At 33.2% G+C, this 19,974-nt stretch overlaps 1 protein-coding gene across 2 annotated transcripts; it reads right to left on the bottom strand.

Annotated features, from left to right (window-relative positions):
- Positions 1-689: 689 nt before the first annotated feature.
- On the bottom strand, positions 690-14,767 carry LOC149957677 (uncharacterized). Of its 2 annotated transcripts, none has more exons than XM_090165695.1 (12): positions 14,504-14,767; positions 14,093-14,281; positions 12,711-12,848; positions 10,007-10,150; positions 8,790-8,887; positions 8,303-8,444; positions 7,925-7,989; positions 7,813-7,847; positions 6,743-6,787; positions 6,566-6,670; positions 5,333-5,486; positions 690-2,742 (listed from the first exon to the last, which is right to left on the bottom strand). In XM_090165695.1, exons 2-12 carry the CDS (start codon positions 14,167-14,169, stop codon positions 2,597-2,599), a joined length of 1,149 nt encoding a protein of 382 aa, XP_090021821.1. In that variant the 5' UTR covers positions 14,170-14,281; positions 14,504-14,767; the 3' UTR covers positions 690-2,596. The 2 variants fall into 2 exon arrangements, with proteins under 2 accessions (XP_090021821.1, XP_090021822.1); XM_090165696.1 differs by lacking the exon at positions 690-2,742 and adding an exon at positions 4,941-5,230.
- Between the last annotated feature and the right edge of the window lie 5,207 nt (positions 14,768-19,974).

Here is a 19,974-nt window from a genome sequence, read left to right as displayed (position 1 = left end):
TCACGACATTTAAAGATAGCATCATTCCATGCAGGATTTTAATTTTCCGTGGCCATATTTACTACCACTACTTTAAACTATTTCTTTCCAAGAGTCACTTGAACCCAGAAGTGTTTGTGGCACTTTAGTGGGGGAGTACATTGACCATCGGTCTTGCGGCAAAGCTTACCCTTCTTTTACATAGGGCTAATTGCGTTTAGCTGGCGATCCATTCTACAGACTAGTAGCACTCCGTAGCTTTGGAAATGTCCGCCATTGTAGGCGCGAATTTTTTATGAGTAATGGCAGTGTTACGTCACACGACGTCACCCATGCGTTTTCCTATTCATAAAAAATTCACGCCCACAATGGCGGCCACGGCCGCATCTACAGTGTGCTACTGGTCTATTGGAAAAAGTATGGGTGACGTAGCACTGCTATTACTCTATTCTATAAACCCTGGTTGAATTAGAAATTTTAATGGGCCACTATTAACATTAATATTTTTCCTCTCTAGGCCTATTGCAGTTAAACTAAACTTTAAATAATATTATGATCAAATTTGTAATACCAGAACTATATATTTGTTATGAGAGAGGTATTTCTCTATGTTGCTGCTGTTATTTCATTGGAGTATGTACCTTCGTAGGCTCCGCCCCCTATGTAAAAATAAGGCACTTTCAAAAATGTAAAAATATCTCGACTTCTTATTTAAAAATTTTATTTAAAAAATTCCTAAAATGTGATTTTACATAATACAAAGCCTATGAAAGACCAAGAAAATCACTGTCTAATGTTGTTCTTACAAAACTGTACAAATTCAAGTAAAACAACAACACTTTAAAACACTTACCATAAAAGACAACGCAGGCATAGATTAATTATAACGCAATAATCAAACATTTAAAACCAGTTTCACTTTCTTTAAACAACGATCCAATAAATATTTAACATTTTAAATCATCATATTAGAGGTAGAATTAGTTCGAACTTAGTACAGTATTTACAACTTGTTGATCAAATAAGAGATTCAAACTTCGATCATGGTTTGCATATAATGTAAGATCATATGGTGTAATAAATATTATATATACTACCTTTTCTTTAAATTACACCACACTGGAATTGTAAATACAGTTTCTATATTACCGTAACTAAATTTGTCTAACAACATGGAATATAAAGGGTTTTTTTTTAATTCTTCAGTTTTAGGGTCAAAAACCAAAATTTACATGAAAATTGAGATAGTCAAGTACTTTACCTACACTTTGGTTGGAGAAAACCAAAATGTGTGCCAATCTGGATAAGAGAAAATGGATTTCTCACAAATTTAACCATGTGAGGTGTAGTAATTAAACATTTTAGAGCCATGGAGTTATCAGTTGATAGAGGTTTTATGCGTATTTGTAGGGTGCTTAAAAAATGTATTTAATAATAATAATAAGTAGCTAAGCTAATACCCAAAGCAAGAAACCATTACGTCAAGAAGGTCTAGGTTTGGTAAAATGGCACAATACATTCTGCTATGTCCAGGGCTGGTTTCAGACCTTAAAGGCCGTAAGCACTTACATATTTGGTACCTGATTTAACTGCACCCAATGCTGTAACTGGTTTTGGGCCCTTTATCACGAGGGCCACGCTACGTGGTCCTTATTTATAACACTGCAGTTGATTTATATATATGTGGTGCCTCCTTCTCTTGATTCCCTAAGCACATGCTTATTTTCGTAAATGGTTAATCCAGCCCTTGTTATGTTTGGTGAAAAATTAATTGAACTAGATAATTTGGGATGGATGATATACCAAAACGGGTATATTTCTATAGTAACAAGAGAAAAACCCCCAAAATAATTTTTTTCAACCCACAACTTTTCCACTCCATAAAAAAAATACCGAAAACGTTTTTACATTTTATACATATATATTATACTCTCTTGATATGCTATTTCATTAGAGCTTCAATTATTTTGGGAATACACGAGAAATTTGTTCTTCTAATATTTTACACGCATAAACATCTAGCTTTGGTATACCTATTTTTTATACAAATTTTTTCGTAGATTGGCAGTTTTGGGTAGCATCGCACAATCACACTGACCAAAGGTTTCATTCAATTTTTATGTAAAATTGTGGGTGATTAGGAGTAGAAGCCTAAATACTACAGGGTAGTGATTATATATTTCATTTCGCCACATTCAGATTGAAAATTTGGAGGGAGTACACTTCTTGCATGGTTTGATTGTTGGCACTTGACTGATCGAGATGCGCATTGTCTCCCAGACTATTTTAATACTACAATGGGCTTAAATATATTGCAGCTTTGTAAATATATATTGCACTTATTACAAGGAGATAGGGGTTATAAACATTAAATAATACTTAAAACGTTGGATTTACACTATAAATCAATTGTTTAGCGAAGAGAATTATTTCTACTATTCTCACATTTCCAGTCAAACGAGTAAAGCTAATACGTACCGTAAAGTATAGTCTTTTGTACACACCATTGCACAATTTTCAAATTTCTCACTTAAATTTCACTAAAAAGTAACAATCTTTAGCTCATTTACACTTTAGTTTATGTAACGGTTTAGAACCGAAGTTCCACAGAAGAAATTCACACATTATTGAATTTTTGTGAATCATCAAAACCAGATTCACCGGCAAGTTTGCAGTCATATTCTTGGGAAGACAATTGGTTGTACGTATCTTCCTCCTTGATGGGAGTCAGAATTGTTCTACGTAAAATTCCAGTAACATACCCTATTTGAAAATAAACGCCTTCAATTTTTCCATTTTATTCGTTCATAAGGAGGGGGCTATAAAGGGAAGCAGAAACAAACCCATGCATTTGAAAAAGATGAACCAAAAAAATCCAAAATGACTTCAAATTTTAATAAAATTAAGTATAAAAATATCCAAGAAAACTTAAAAAATAATTCCAAAATGTCAATAAAAAATTAATACTATGAAATAATCTAATATATGCTAATTTCCATCACTTATGCAGTAAAACTTTGAACATGCGTACAAGTGATCAAAGATTAATAATAATTATTATTATTATACCAAAATAAAGAAGTTAGTATAAAAGGCAAATGCATATTTTGAAATGAATTATTAAAAGGTGCGTTTCCAAGTATTACAATAAAACTAGGAAATTGAAGATTGATATTGGGAGGGCTAGTCGACAGATGCCTTTGACTTGTGGTTCATGGGCAAATAGAATATATCACAAGCATTAGGTGCAACAATAGTGAGCAGTAAAATAATAGCCAACCCATTTGGGGTTGATTGCATCTAAAATGCCCTTAATTTAATTGACATTTGTGAAAATTAAAATGTCAATCCCCCAGGCTATTTGTAGTGAATAGAAAATTATAAATTTTTTTCCCTAACTTTAAAATAATATTGGCTTTAGTGAAAATAAAACTATTATATAAGAAGTAATATATCTCTTAGAGAGAAGTAACCATCTCCTTATACTGCTAGTGTGTTGGCTGATATTGATTTTTCCTAATACCGATATTTTAAATTAAATAAATTAGAAAAGCCAAATTCAAGGTAAGTGGCGCCATCATTCTTGCTTTTGAGAATATCGGGTAAAATTGGTAATTTGGATGCAAGCCAATTAATCGGCAAAATCCCGATATCATATAATAATAATAAAAATGCTTTTATTGGGTTTCACCTTCAGGACATGCCTGATTTACAAGGAGGCCCGTAACATAAAGTATAAAATATAAAATAGTTTCTATATTTAATTCAGAGTTTCGCCCCATCAGTAATATCTACACAGGCTCCAAAACATGTTTAAGAAGAGAAAATAGTGCAAGGGGAAATACATAGCAGTGATTTTTTTTAACTATAACAGAGGGAATTTTGTTTTTATATTACGAAGTGTAAATTTTTTAATTTAAATCCCTGGACAGAATAATGCACAGTGAAAATTTTCCACCATGATGCTTCTGTTTTGAGCCTGTGATGGTTTCATTTTATGACTTAGATGGATACTTCTCATAAGAATATATTATATACTTCTGGTTACATTAAATGTTTACAATACCAAAAAATTTGTAAATTTATCAAGTCAGTACGCTTAAATTCAAATCAAAGTAGGGCATATATTTCTCACAAATATTTAGAATAGAAATAACTATAGTGAGTTTACTCTTAAGGTATGTCCAAATCACCAAAAAGGTTTTGGTTTAGGGAAATACAACTGTACACTGTATTGTTCAAAAGCAGGCCAATTATCTAATCAATTAGTTCATTTACGATGCAGATGATTAGATTATTTGCATGCTTTTCCCACCATTTTTCGTAGTGATAACTTGGTATTTAATGGAGAACTTTTAGGCTTTACTTCTAAATTATATCACAATCAGCTGAAACAACTACACTTACACATCCCAAAAAATGTTAAAAAAAAATTATATCCAAGAATAAAACTATTTGAGCATTGTTGAAGAACAAATGAAAATAATATAGTTTCACCATATCAGAAGTTATGAACCAAAGTTTTAAGATAAAATACTGTTTATTATTAAAGCATAAAACGAATGGGAAGCAATGAATTTGAATTATCTATTGTGATATTTCTCTGTGCATGGTATTTGATAGACTCAGTAGAGTACTATTGTCATCAGATAACTTTGGTTCACTTCTTGTAATGATCATATCATGTGTCAATGTATTAAAAAAACACTTAAAAATCAGTGAAATAAATTATATCAAAAAGTTCTAAAGTGGATGAAATTTGCAAGTGTAACATTCAAACGGGGGTCCCTAGAAATTAAAATATTTTCCGGGTGCAAATTTCTTTCTACATCTTTTAGTATATCAGTCAGTTAAAAAAAGGAAAATTACTTGTAAAAATCTGTGGCACAAAAAATAATCTTTTATTCGTGAAAACTTAATTTAAAAAAAGTTGTCTATGTTCGTAAAAATCTTTGGTATGAGTATAAGACTCTACAAGTCTTATTTTAAATATTTAAAAACATAACCTCAACTTTCTGATATTCCTTTGTATAATTTCTTCAAAGAGTATAACGAAATAATTTTCAAATTAAAACCCTCTTTGGTCTGTAAAACCGATATAATTTCTCAATCTTTGGTTAATTGCTAATTAAATCCCCATTAAGTGAATAAGTTAAAACTCATCAACCTCTATTAAGTTCTTAAGTTTTAAAGATTGTTTTCCTCAACTTTGCGATAGCGAACACAAACAGCAGTCAGGTGCAACATTCATCTTTGGTACAAAACCAGGGTATTTAAAAGTCAGTATAGTGTACAAATTCCAATTTATACTTGCGGATAAGAATGGAATTCAAATAGTTCAACTGAGTTTTACCAGGAGTCAGTGGAGAAGTTCCCCTGATGAGAGTGGTGTATGTTGGCAAGACAGGCGAGCTGCCAGCAAAATCAACCTCTGAACCAGTTTGGCGCATCTGTTTGCCAATGCTTTGACCCTGATTGATAGGAACTGCGAATGTTGAGCCAGGAGACTGAAATGTTTTAAATAATTTTCTATAAGTAAGTGTACTAATGTTAAATCATGATATTCAATAAATAGCTGGATACCCTTACTGTTATATTCTAACCTAGCTATTACTACAGTTAACTAACAATTTCTAAAAATATAAAGAAAATTGACAACTACATTCTGAGAAGTAGTGTTAGTACGGTGACCCCGACCCCGAAAAAATAAAGTCAGGGTGTTATGTTTTGGGGTTAATTTTCGGGAATGTACGTTTTAACTTTGGAATCGGAAAGAGCTTATTTCTTCTCCTATAACCTTTTTCTATTTATATTTCACTTTATCTCTCCTTCGCCTCATGTTTTTCGCGTAATAGTCATTTTATTTACTATAAACCTTCTTCCACGAAATTATTTGGTTCTTTTAGTTAAAAATAAGCAAGAATAATTTTTTTCGGTGGTGGCCTTACCTGATCCAAATTTTTTTGGGGGTAGCTTAACCCAGACTCCAAAAACCCCAGACGTTTTTCCCCGACCCAGACTTTTTCTTTCAGGGATATGGCTTAACCCCGAACCCGACTGAATTTTGACCCCGTACGAACACTACTGAAAAGTCACTCAAGAATCTTATTTATTATTTTCACGTTCCCTATATACACTACTTAATAAAACTGATGATGGAGACACTATCGCCATATATGCATGGTCGGTTCCAGGTTATTTAGATTATTACATTTGGTGGTCAATAAAGCAGTGGAAAAAAATCCAGAACTTTAAGCTCATTATTTACAGCTCATTAACTAAACTAGCTTATCTCATACCCCTTGAGAATGTTTATTTAATTACATGGTGAATTACATAAGCATTATGAAACTAATCTCATATCCTTTTCATTTTAAGATAAGCTTGCATCGATAAATTAATTGTTCGAACTATATCCTTTGGTATTCAAATTATAATAACGAAATATAATTTTGAAAAACCTTTTTTGGTGTACCATAAAAACTTTCTTATTACAATTTGAGTACACTAGTTTTGTAGCATCAAAAGATATATCCTTTAATATACTAGGCAGTATTTCCTGTATAAAATGGAGTTTTGTTCTTACATCTATGGTCCAGCTGAGCAGCCTTTCTTCATCACCAGAAAAGTGGCCTTTAATTGGCTGATAGACTACCAGCATCACCCAAATGGGGAATAAAAATCGAATACCCTATAATTTAATAGTTAATTTTTAACCTACTATTTCCTTTAAACTTTGAAGAGTATGAAATTAAATACTTACAACACAAAGGGTTAAAATTGGTGAATAGATTGCTTGCATGTGATGCTGAAAACATTTGAAATTGATGATGAAACAAAAAATCTGAACAATTTTTTTTCCATAATGGAAATATTTTAAATGTATTTTTACATGCTTCCATAAGATATTTTCAATAAAATAAATTTCTTAGAATTCTATTTCCAAACCCTCTATAACTTCATGGTAGTCAGCCAATTTTGGATTTCTCTATCAATTATTTTGTAACGATTCTCCCAACCATTTCAACATCCCCTTTCTGAAATTGGTGTAGCTAATTGAAATTACCATTCCTAGTTATGCTCCCAAATAACCATTAATCAGACATGATAGCTGTAGCTTTTTTTTTTTTAATTCTACTTGGACATCAATAAATATCTTGCAGGGTTGGCAAAAATCAGCCAGACCAGCTTAATCAACTTAGAAAAAACAATTTTTTTTAAGTATAAATTTAAGTGCAAGAGCTGTGAAAAAAGCGAAATAATCTTTTATTGCTAATGAAATATGAATAACAAGAGTCTATCAATAATGAAAGTACGAAAACTTTATAATTTTAATTGTAAATCGTCTGCTAAAAACATCAACACTAGGAGAAATACCTATTAGGTTTTATCCAGTTATAACCTTGATTTTAGCAAATAAAATCATATTGGATTTTTCTTTTTTAGAAAAAGCCTTTTTTGCCAACCCTGATTAACTTGGCTCTATTTCAATATTTTATTATCACTGAAAATCTTGACGCATTAATTATTATCTCTGGCATACTTGAGCTTTAATATGTTACTTATAGTAACACTACATATATTACGCACCAATTTAGTACCAGGAAATTTGTCACGACCAGGACTATCATAAATTACATAAAACTTACTCACATAAAAATATCAAGTAATATAAAACAATATTTCTAGAAGACTTAATGGATAAAAGTTTTACTAATTATGTTAATTAGGTTCAGAATGATTCTACAGAGTCATTAGTGCTTCCTGGATACCACAAAACATTTTCCAAATTCACCAGAACAGGGTACATAATAAACAATTAAAGACACTTACATAAATTCCGCTACATCCTCCTTCGTCCGTTCCAGCTAAGACAGAAAGGAATATTTAGGAAAACAATGATACACTATGTGTCATACTCTAGTTAAGTAGAATAGTTGCTAACCTATTTTAACTGTGGCATCAAAAATGACAGAAGTTAAGGCTGCAAATTCATAAGCTAAAATGACGCTGAAATGAAAAATTTCATCAATATATTATCTATTGAATGTTTCTTTTTTAGGTATACAATTTAAATAACCACAGAAACGATTTTCAAAATAACTATTTTATGCGCTTTCGTGCATTTAATATTATCCTGCAACAAACAAATATGGTGTCTCTAATTTTTCCATATAGTGAAAAATTCCACAGTTCAAAAAACTTATTAGAGAAATTTTTACATAAATTTTCAAATAAATTTAAAAATTAAAAAAAAATTTGCCAATAAACTCTAGAAATTTTTTTTAAAATTAATTAAAAATTTAGATTTTAAATCTTTTACCTCCATAAATCTCTTCTTTGTTGGCTCTTTAAAGATTCAATTGCTGAGATTGTATTAATTTTTCTTGTTATATAAATACCAGCAACCATAAAAAGCTGAACGACTAGTAACTCTCCTATTGACAACATCAACCAGTGAGGTACTGTAAAAACAAAGATCTCGTACAGGTTATTCAAAGTAGGAATAAAATAAATCTGTGATGCAACTTTCTAACGCCAAGTAGAAAAGTTCAAAATAAAATCTTAATTGCTACTACTAGACATGCAAGTTTTTAATTTAATCTAATTTGATTTCTAGAGAAGCAGATAAGCCATTCTTTCATAGGACAGCCCAACAATTTAAAAAAATTTATCTATCCTGTACTTAATATATTTTGAAAAATTGCTTGGAATTTCAATATAGTTAGCGTAAGCCTCATTTGCATTGGTCTCTTGGTTAATTATTAAGTAACCTGCCTATACTAAAAACGAACAAAATAAAAACTTACCCATGCATTCATACCATGATGATTTAATATGAAAGAGCCCCAAAACAGCAATCAATGTAAAATATATTGTAAAAATGACTAGTGCGGGTAAAATAATCCTGAAAATACAAGTAGTTTAAAATATTAGAACTGTCATACATATTCTATTTTCCACATTATCCCTCTTCAATGTCAATAAAATTCCACTCTTGTTGAATAAATGGTTTAAAAGTCATAATCAGTAATTAAAATATTTTATATAGAAAGAAACAAGATACTACATATCTTGTTTCTTTCTATATAAAATATTTTAATTAATAAAATTCCACATTGTGCCTATGACCCAATCTGCACTTTACAAAGCAAGTACTAATAATTATCATTCCATATACATATAATTGCTTCCCTCAATTTTCCCAACACTTTACACCGCCTTTAAACAACTCCGGTTTTATCAAAACCTTTTTTTCATAAAATTAAAGATTCTTTAGATCCTTAGCACAACTAGCCAATTTCATCATAAGGGGGCTAACAATACGTGTCAGATAATAATACTATAACATGAGTAACACAGTACACATAAGTATGACACTCCATATTCTTACAACGCTAAGTTATTTAATGATAGTCTGTTTCGCTAATGACCATATAAATCATTATCTTAGCTACAAGGACCTACAAACCAATAGACTATTGAATTTATTATTATATTAGTTAGATATTTTTAAATTTGAGACTTGAACGCATTTTCACTCATATTTATAGCCATCAAACTAATTTTGGAAGTAATGAGAGAAAGAACAGGCGAGTTTCCAGTAACGCGACTTCCGATTATGCAATCACTCTACAACAGACTATCATTAACCGAAACGGTTCAGTGTCATACGTATGTTACTCATGCTATAGCAACAGGAGTCGGATAACAGAGGTTAAGGAGGCAGTGTTTCCAAGTTCTGTTCCCATTATTCAGGTCTGAATTTCCAGGTATCTGAAGGTAATCATTTAGTCAGATTTTTTTAATCAGATTCATTATCTCAAAGTAACTGAACTGAGAAAAGGTACTGATCTGAAATTTTTCTGGAACCAGTTGGAAGCACACTATAAGAAGGGGAGAGGGGAACCCATGTCAATTTTTACAACTACCCAATTTAAAAAATGTTTTCTTAAGAAGTGTTAAAGTCTTCAAAATTGTGGATTTTGCTAATCCTATTCACTGGAAAATAAAGTTATATCATTACCATGAAACTATCTTTTCTCTGTGCAAAATTCTGGTGGCTACTGTCCAATGAAAATGGCACAAGAGAATAAATTGTACTAGTTTCAAGTAAATTGCTGCAAACTCCAGTTGAGGTAAATGACTGTATATTAGCCATTTCAAGCCCCTATGGAAAGGAAAAAGTTATAAATTAGATTTGATAATTATAACAATCATTGCAATCTGTTACTGACATTTTTTGCAATTGTATCTTAAGATTCCAAATATTGATTTATTGTATGAGTGGAATGCGTAATTTGATCTTTATTTTTAATTGAAATTTCTGTTTGTATTTAAGAATATTATTAGTATACTTTTGTGTACAGTATCTTTGAATTTTTTTATATGAAGAAAATGGAATAAATCATCTTTTAACGTGTGCAGTTCTTATTGTACTCATTTGAAAGACATTGAAAATGAAAGTTTGTTATATTTTGCATATTAAAATTTTATTAACTAGTTTCAGTTTGCTATGAAATAATGACTTTGAACATACCAGAATAAAATGTATCATAAGATGGAAATGTGTTATAAAAACTTGGAACTAGTGGTAAAGACCCTTCTGGGTAGGGATGCACCTATATATCAACCTATTTTTATATTATCATAGGGTGACCAGGGAAAGGCTTTAAAAATTTTATAGCAAAAATAGGAATTTTAGACGCGAATTATAGGAAAATATAGGATACAAAATAGGAGAGCTATAGGAAAATATAGGAAATAAAATAGGCGAATTATAGGAAAATATAGGACATAAAATAGGCGAATTATAGGAAAATATAGGACATAAAATAGGCGAATTATAGGAAAATATAGGACACTAAATAGGCGAATTATAGGAGAATATAGACAAGAAAATAGGCGAATTATAGGAAAATATAGTGAAGAAAATAGGCGAATTATAGGAAAATATAGTGAAGAAAATAGGCGAATTATAGGAAAACATAGGCGAATTAAAGGAAAATATAGGACAAAATAGGCGAATTATAGGATAATATAGGACACTAAATAGGCGAATTATAGGAAAATATAGGACATAAAATAGGCGAATTATAGGAAAATATAGGACAAAATAGGCGAATTATAGGAAAATATAGGACACTAAATAGGCGAATTATAGGAAAATATAGGACACTAAATAGGCGAATTATAGGAGAATATAGACAATAAAATATGCGAATTATAGGAAAATATAGTGAATAAAATAGGCGAATTATAGGAAAATATAGTGAAGAAAATAGGCGAATTATAGGAAAATATAGGACACTAAATAGGCGAATTATAAGAAAATATAGGACATAAAATAGGCGAATTAAAGGAAAATATAGTGAAGAAAATAGGCGAATTATAGGAAAATATAGGACAATAAATAGGCGAATTATAGAAAAGAAAATAGGCGAATTAAAGGAAAATATAGTGAAGAAAATAGGCGAATTATAGGAAAATATAGGACACTAAATAGGAAAATATAGGAAATAAAATAGGCGAATTATAGGAAAGTATAGGAAAAATAATACGGTAATTATTGCATATTGGTATACTTTGACTCGAATCACCTAGAATATTAATTTTTTGTACACTGCTTTCTTGCATTATTGGATGAAGATCTTTCATTTTCAAAAGACCGTGAATTTATAGGAAAATAGGTGAGAATAAAGGAATATATAGGAAGGCATTAAAAATATAGGAAATCTCAAGTCTGGTCACCCTGAATATCGGTATCGGTCAATATCGGCTTAAACAAAGTCAATATTGGCCAATACCGGCATTAAAAAAGAAAATTCAGGAAAAACTTTTTAAAAATAAGAAAATTCTCAATTAACTAATGATAATATTTTAATTGATTGGTCACGTACGCCAGACTTCAGAATATAGATCATACCTTTTCTTTAGACAGGGGGGTTACGTGTGTAAACAAATAAAAAACAACGATATTCGATTGGTGATAGAAAATCTGTATCAAGTAAAATGAAAAGAAGCATTCTGATATGCTCTTTTAAACTTTTCTTAATGAAAAGATAAAACTTGAAATTCAATGAACCTTATCTATTATCTATAGCTATAAATAAAACCTCAACAAATAATCTATCAGCATAAAATTTCACAACATTAAAAATATCTGGATAAGTTTTTCAACATTTCTTGAGTCACCACAATTGGCTAATATTCTAAACACAAACTATGCATGTTAATAATAATAATTTATTTAATAATAGCTTTTACTAGATATCCTTTTCAGTGTTTCACTGATTTACAAAAGGGTCTAGTTTAAGTTAAATATAAATAAAATTGAGATTATTAAATGACAAATTAATTGTTCCAGTAAAATTTACTAAAAATACTTAGGTTTGGACTATTTTTGATTTTATCAGGTAAGGTATGCCATAGTTCTATAAAATTTTCTTTTATGCTCTTATTACATAAGGTTTTTTTTTGTATTTTCCACTATTCTAAAAAGGTTACAATCACTACCAGGTGTGTTATAGTTATGCATTAGGTTCCCTTTTTGAAAATGGTTTAGAACACATTCGGATTCGGGTCGATTGTTATTATGAATTTTATACATAAATTGTAATAGAACTAATGAATACAATTTCATTAGTTCTATTACAATGTTGTCTTTATTATAAAAATTAAACAATTGCAACATTAAATCTTTAGAGGAAATCATGGTAATTATTACTTACAATAATAGAGTTTCTGCAGTGGCTAAGTAGAAAATCAGGTACTGTTGACATTGGTTATGCTTTAACCAATGAAGCCTTACAATTCGCACAATACACAAGATGCAAGTAACAAATATTACTGATGATAATATGCCATCCCTATAAAACGATAATAAGTTTAGAAAAAGGAAGTACCGGGTGCAATCAGTGTTGTTGTTACGCAATCAAAACAGCAGATTGTGTTACTCAACATAACAAGATTATGCTCATGTAATTTTAGTTTTATTTTTGTTATGTCTTAATATTTCTTTACAATATGTCAGAGATTCGTTTCTAAAACAAGGCTTTTTCAGGTCCAAAAGGTTGGGACTGCATTATGGACCTCTGGTTGAAGTGCTAGGTTGGGCCTGCCCAACCACACTATTAATGTTAATTTCTTTCCTTAAAATCATTCCTTACTGTGTTGTCCCTGCCAAACACTGTTGCTAGAGATTTGATAGTAGAAAGAAAAACCAGTTTAAAGTCATGCGCAATAGAACAAACTATATTTGACTTAACGGATTTCAGGGTTGTAATTATACTACATGGTAACATTTGGTTCATAAAGCATATCAAGTAATAAAAATTATTTCTTTCATCCCAAATAGTTTTTTTCATCCGTAACTTCTAAAATAGGTTTACTTAATGTAAGATTATAAGTAGCTTTTTTATTTTTCAGCTCAAATTAACCTACAACTATTTCGATATCCGCCAAAAGAGCCTATCCACTATTTTTTCCATAAATTTTTGAAGTCCAAATAAACATAATTCATGTTAATACAAACTTAACACAAAAATAGTAATGAGGTTAAATATATAAATAGCCTAAATTAAATTAACACAGTTAAAGCTCTTAAAATTTAATCATGATACCAGAGTGAAATAAAATTAATTACACTATCCCATTTTTAAGCAAATGAAGTAAATAAAAACCCCTTGGAAAAATATACACTAAATATACTTTGATAATACTTTATCATTTTATAAATAGATAGATTAAGAACTGGAATAAACTAGATGGTTTACAATTTCGGAATGCCAATAATGTGAGAAATTCAATTGTGAAACTATCTCTACATATTAAAGAGTTTGAAGTTTATCAGGTCCAATATGTACCACACAAAATCTAGACAAGATAAACTCGGGTCCGATATCAAACCAAAATATTTGATACAAATAAAATTTTAATTTTGATAAACAGACCGCTTCCTAATTCCTTACATACAATATCAGTTTGCCAAAAAGAAAAACACAATTTATAAAGACAAAAAAGTAAAAAACCAAAATGAGTTAGTTATCATCAAAGCCCAATTTATTTAAGTTGACCGTTTAGTATAAGATAATAAATTTTTAAATTATCTTACCTAATACACGCTGTGCGATCATAATTGAAAAAGCATCCTTTATTTATCACATCAATGGTTTCATTGATCAACACCATCTTGAAATATAACACTTTAATTCACTGTATCAGAACCGAGTTGCTCCTTGCTTTCATTTATCAAGCTCTTTGCTTTCATAGTTTATAACCTTTTCGTTTTATTCATGTTAGTCTAAATGAAGTAAAAACATAAGAAACATTCAAATGAAATTTTTGCCAAATTTTGACGATTTTCCAACTAATTCAAGGTAATAAATACTACAAATCTTCCACGGAAAACAGAAGAAAATACCGGGTGAAGTCATGCTCTCCCCGTAAGCCTTTGCTTTGACGTTTAATAGCCGGCAAATTTCCGTGGTTTATTTGGGTTAAGGTAAAGATTTAAATAATTCACCTGAATAACTTGAAGAATCCGCAATTCGACGAGTGGATGAAATGTAAAATCTGAGTATTTTTAGTTACAAAATATTGCGTAAATTAGTTTCGACATCACAGAAACACTCCTCACACGTCTTTGGCATGGGGAAGGCCTTTTGGCTATGGCGTAATGTCTTCCAATTTCTAGTTTTCTTCCGGCCATGCGCTTCTAGCGCCAACGGAACAATGCGATATTCATGGATCACAGCTCCGGCGTTAACACTCCCGCCTCCTACTATAGAGAAAAACTGGGAAACCCAAGTGGAATTTTTAACAGATGACACTGACGTCATAGATATCATTCAGGGGGAGTGTCTGATAATGTTTTGAATAGTCACTATTAATTCGATAACCAAAATATAACCTAACGCAGGGACCAAAAGGCACGTACGCAACTTTACAATTTCACAGCAAAAATTATTTCGCCGAGAATTCCATTTTATATCTATTCTCAGAACATATGTTTTGATGAGCTAGGGCATTAATGTAATTCAGCTCCAAATTTCCTACTCCAGGGACAGGTGGAATCGACTATAGGAATCCAGGGCCGTAGCTAGGGCTGGGCGGCCGGGGCGGGCGCCGTGCGCGCGATAGGGTATAGGGGCGCCAAAACTGGTCCATATTATTATATTAGGGGGCGCCAAAATTGCAGCTTGCCCCTGGCGCCATTTTCTCTAGCTACGGCCCTGTAGGAATCACCCATTACAAAAACTAATTTCATATCAATTCCTTTACTTCTGGACCAGAAGTAAAGGAATTGATATGACATTTTACCATCAGAAGTTCTGGTGGTAAAATGTCATAGGGCGTCAGATTCAATTTAATTATCTGTAGACCTAGTCATTGCCGAGCTTATGACAAGACTCATAAAGCTACTATTATTTTATTATTATTAGGTTAAAATTATATAATTTTATAAATATTGATAAATCGGATTAATTTATAACAGTAAAGTTCATAGCCTGTTTTCAAACATTTTGGAAATAACATATCCGTGTCCTGATGAAAGCAATTTAAAAATTGGAAATACACTACTTTCACTGGGCTTATGGCTTTAACCTATTTGAACTTGAAAACCTAGTGACGCCACTGTAGTTTCTCATTAGGAAAATGACACCATGGTTTTAAGCCAATCAACCTTTCCAGTTTACATAGAGCCACGTAGCACGGTAGCGGCCAACATGAGAAACTCATAAACTCCTGGATTTTGTGTTTGCTAAGCAGACGCTTTGTGAGTTTTGTTCAGTTGCGTATTTTATTGTGATAGCACTAACGAAAATGAAATAAAAGTACTTTTTCAAATATAATTTTGAATCATTGTATAGGGAGATGGCTCTGGTGTCAATTGAATTAAAAACCGAAGTAAATTTACTTTTGTTAAAACTGGTTGTCGAATTTTAACAGTTTTTCTGTAATAATATTGTCATACGACTATATTAAGATAAAGGACATGTTTCAAACTTGCTAGTGCATTGTCCCTGACCGCAGTCTTAATATAAAAGTTTATTTAGCAAATACCTCTTGGCTAACCCTTTTAAATAACCTTGCTTCCTGGTAGTAAGTGGGGACTCTACGTAAGTGGCAGAGTCACAAATGAAATACCACAACTTCATTTATTTCTTTCTAGGCCGTTGTCCTCAATTCCCCCGACATCAGCTGATGTTAGTCTGAGGTTTCCGCCTCCTATCTCTTGAAATTTATTTAACGAACACACCTTCGGCGGAGATTGGCTACCGACTTCCCCGGTTTCCTAGACTATTTTCAGCTTTCAGTTTCGGAGAAACGAGAGATAGCTATCTCGATCGAGAAGAGAACGTTTGTTCAACTTAATTCTAGGCACTCTGACAAGCATTTGAAGTGCGCCGTGGACAGTCATTTTACCTTAGTCCCTGATCTCATGCTACGCGAACGTAATTTAACCCACATTGTCCCTATTGTAGCCGTAGCCGTATCAAAACTGAACTGTCAGATATCAGAAAAAAATCGGATTTAATTGAGTAAAATTTTCTCTCGGAGTTACCATAAGTTTTAACTCTACATTTCAAACTATAGGCTTCGTGCATAGTATAAATTTGGTCACAAATATCGCCGCCTACCAGCCGAGTTTTAAATTTAATATATGAAAGCTGTCTGCTCGTTCAAAATTATCTCTGCATGTACAACAGCTGAAAGTTTCATCCAAAAACATTGATATTCAAAAGTCGTGTGCTATTTCACATATTTAGTTGGCGGATATTAAGCCATGTTAATCCGCCCATGTCCTTTCAGCTTGAAACCAGGGTTATTTAACCTTAGGAGGTCTGATTACGGAAGCTTTCGGATGGCGCCCATAAGTCAGACTTGCTTTCCAGAAATTTCCCTCTTTTATCGTTATTTCACGGTAGGTCCAATTATGGTAAAGATAGCCATAATTTTAAATAAATATTTTCTAAGTAACAAAAGTAAATACATTTTATAAAATTATTTTATAATTAATCCCATCATTCTTAACTTATTTTTCAAAGAGCTTTTTTAATCCGCAATGGAGGACGTTGTTGACAAATCAACACAAAACCCCTTCCGGGGGTCAGGGGGTACGAAAGTTTGACTTATTGTGAGACCGGCTTTTATATTCCTTTTAGAGCGTCGTAGTCGAACCTCCTAAAAGTACAATAACCTTGCTGACACTATCTTCCCTCGCATTTAGTTGCTAAATATTAAAGCAGGTGCAGCGATTTTTCTACGCACAAAACATTTAGCGGTCTTTGTCGCTCCTGTGCTGTGGTTTAATAAAAAACTTTATAGATATAATATTGGTTAACGTCACACCCTAGTCACTAAAATCGTCCTCATGCAGTTTTACAGATTGAACCCTCCCTGAATTTTAGTAGTTTGGGAAGTGTTTCCAGACGTTAGGGAAGGTATTCCTGAGTCACGTAACGGAAGGGGGGAGCTACGAAAGCATGGGTTTTGGGAAGCGGGAAGGTATTCCAGAGTCACGGAACGGAAGGGGGGAGCTACGAAAGCACGGGTTTTGGGAAGCGGGAAGGTATTCCAGAGTCACGGAACGGAAGGGGGGAGCTACGAAAGCATGGGTTTTGGGAAGCGGGAAGGTATTCCAGAGTCACGGAACGGAAGGGGGGAGCTACGAAAGCACGGGTTTTGGGAAGCGGGAAGGTATTCCAGAGTCACGGAACGGAAGGGGGGAGCTACGAAAGCACGGGTTTTGGGAAGCGGGAAGGTATTCCAGAGTCACGTAACGGAAGGGGGGAGCTACGAAAGCACGGGTTTTGGGAAGCGGGAAGGTATTCCAGAGTCACGTAACGGAAGGGGGGAGCTACGAAAGCACGGGTTTTGGGAAGTGGGAAGGTATTCCAGAGTCACGTGGGAGGAGCTACCAGATATTAGCCCGAATTTTTCAAACGATCCTATGGACATTGAGTATATAGTTATTTACACTGACCGAGTGAAACCAGCTGGTGAGTCAATTTTTGCCGCCTACGACGGCCTTGTTTTAATGTGGTCCGTATTACAGCTCTTCTTTGTACGTTCCGCGTTACAGTAGAACTCATTCTTTCCAATCTATCAAGCTATACGGCCGCTCTGCAGCGACATAATTGTTTAGTGTTGTTAGTTTGCGAAGAAATGAGCTATTGTTTTATTGGTAACAGAGCTCGGCGAAAATCTAAGAATAGCTCGTGGCGTGAAAGCCACGCAGTCTAGAGCTCTTTTGTTTTAAAACGCAAAAATATGCTAACTCGGATTGTGGCGAAATTGAGGTACACATTTACTCTGAGATAAGCGCTAATTATTGAGAAGTAATAAAATTTATTGTAAAGTTTCGAGTTATTAAAGGGAGTATGAACTCAATCGAAAAATCGTGTGCTAATACTGCCGTACTACGACTTATTTTTATTACCTTAACTAGCGCCAATCGTCCCTTGCTTCAATTAAACCTAGGAGCAACAAACACAAGGAGAACGCAGATAGCCTTTAAACACGCTAACGCGATGTTTCATTGGACGAGCCTTTACGCTGAACTTTTTACGGAAAGGGGGAAGATAATTTCTGAATTTTCCCCTTCCGACGGTAGCAGGCGCTAAAGCGTCTAACCAATGAAAAATGTACGCAAGAAAATGCACGACTTTTGACTGGTTGCGTTCTCCTTTTGTGGGGTGCTGTGTTTGTTACTCCTAGGTTAAACCTAATGGCAGAAATGTGAAATTTGTTGATACACCTGATGGCAAAGGGCGTATTTAAAGCAACTGTCGGCTCTATCATTGCCACCTGTATTATGAAAAGGCCCCTGTTATTAGAGATGGCCATGAATCTTCGAAAAAAATGACTACCGTGGAGAGCATGGAGCCATCTATTAATGGGAACGGAAGCTAAAATTCAAAATAGCGAAACAATAACGTCGTCAGAGAGCCATTATAGAGTATAATATTTAGACCACTTTTACTATATTTAGTGAACTTTAACCTAATTATATATCCCATACAAAATATATTGTAAACAATTACTATAATTGAAGTTATTGACAAATTTACAAATGAGCCAATCAACGCGAAGCATACTTTTATGTCCCACCTTTTGGGTCAAAATGTAGCTTCAGCATCTTGTTTCGATTTCGACGCTAGCGACATCTGTTGAAAAAAGAGCTACTTCACCTAGAGCCGACACTTGCTTTAAGGGTGGGGCTCAATTATCTTTGGCTGCGTTCAACAATCTTCTGATTCATTCCCGTAACAGTTGTTGAACGATGTTGGCTGCTTCCGGTTGTGACGTCACCAGGGCCGGACTTAGAGATCCTGGGCCCATAGGCAGATACGGAGTCTGGGCCCCCTTTTCACGCGCTGCATTTACTCTTATTCCTGGAACTAGGCTGTGCCTGAATTTCCCTGATTCAGCGTAGAGTCTGAGCTCTACGGTTATATTACTAAATAAAAGCTCTTAACAATCGTCGACTAAATACGCGATAACTATGCCACATTGCGATTTAAGGCTGCGTCCGTAAACTGCCAGGCAGACATTTTGGTAATTTTAAAACAAAATCTTCTACACAGGAATTTCTCCAATATAAATTACGATTGATATGATAGATTTATGACTTCGAATACAGTAATTGCGGTCACTGGAGGACCCCTTCCAAGGATGGACCCCTAGGCCACGGCCTAGGTTGGCCTAGGCGGAAATACGGCACTGGACGTCACGATCGGAAAGCTATCAAATTAACATGTTCTACGATAGGGTTTTTCTGATATGTATCATAAAGGTCACGCGCACGTAGAATATTTCTGCTGGCCGCCATTTTGATTGATTAATTTTCAACGGATTTTGAGAGTTTTGGCGTTCAACAACCATTTACGTCACGATATGCAATCGGATTATTTTACGATTTTAGTTGTTGAACGCAGCCTTTATCTCTTCAGCAAGATGCTTCTTTCCTGTCGTTTAGAAGCCCCAGAT

The sequence above is a fragment of the Leiobunum rupestre genome, chromosome 2 (assembly GCF_980474605.1).
Source record: "Leiobunum rupestre chromosome 2, qqLeiRupe1.1.hap1, whole genome shotgun sequence".
Taxonomy (NCBI): domain Eukaryota; kingdom Metazoa; phylum Arthropoda; class Arachnida; order Opiliones; family Sclerosomatidae; genus Leiobunum; species Leiobunum rupestre.
Note: the sequence above shows the minus strand (reverse complement) of the source record. Positions and strands in the feature narration are given on the sequence as shown.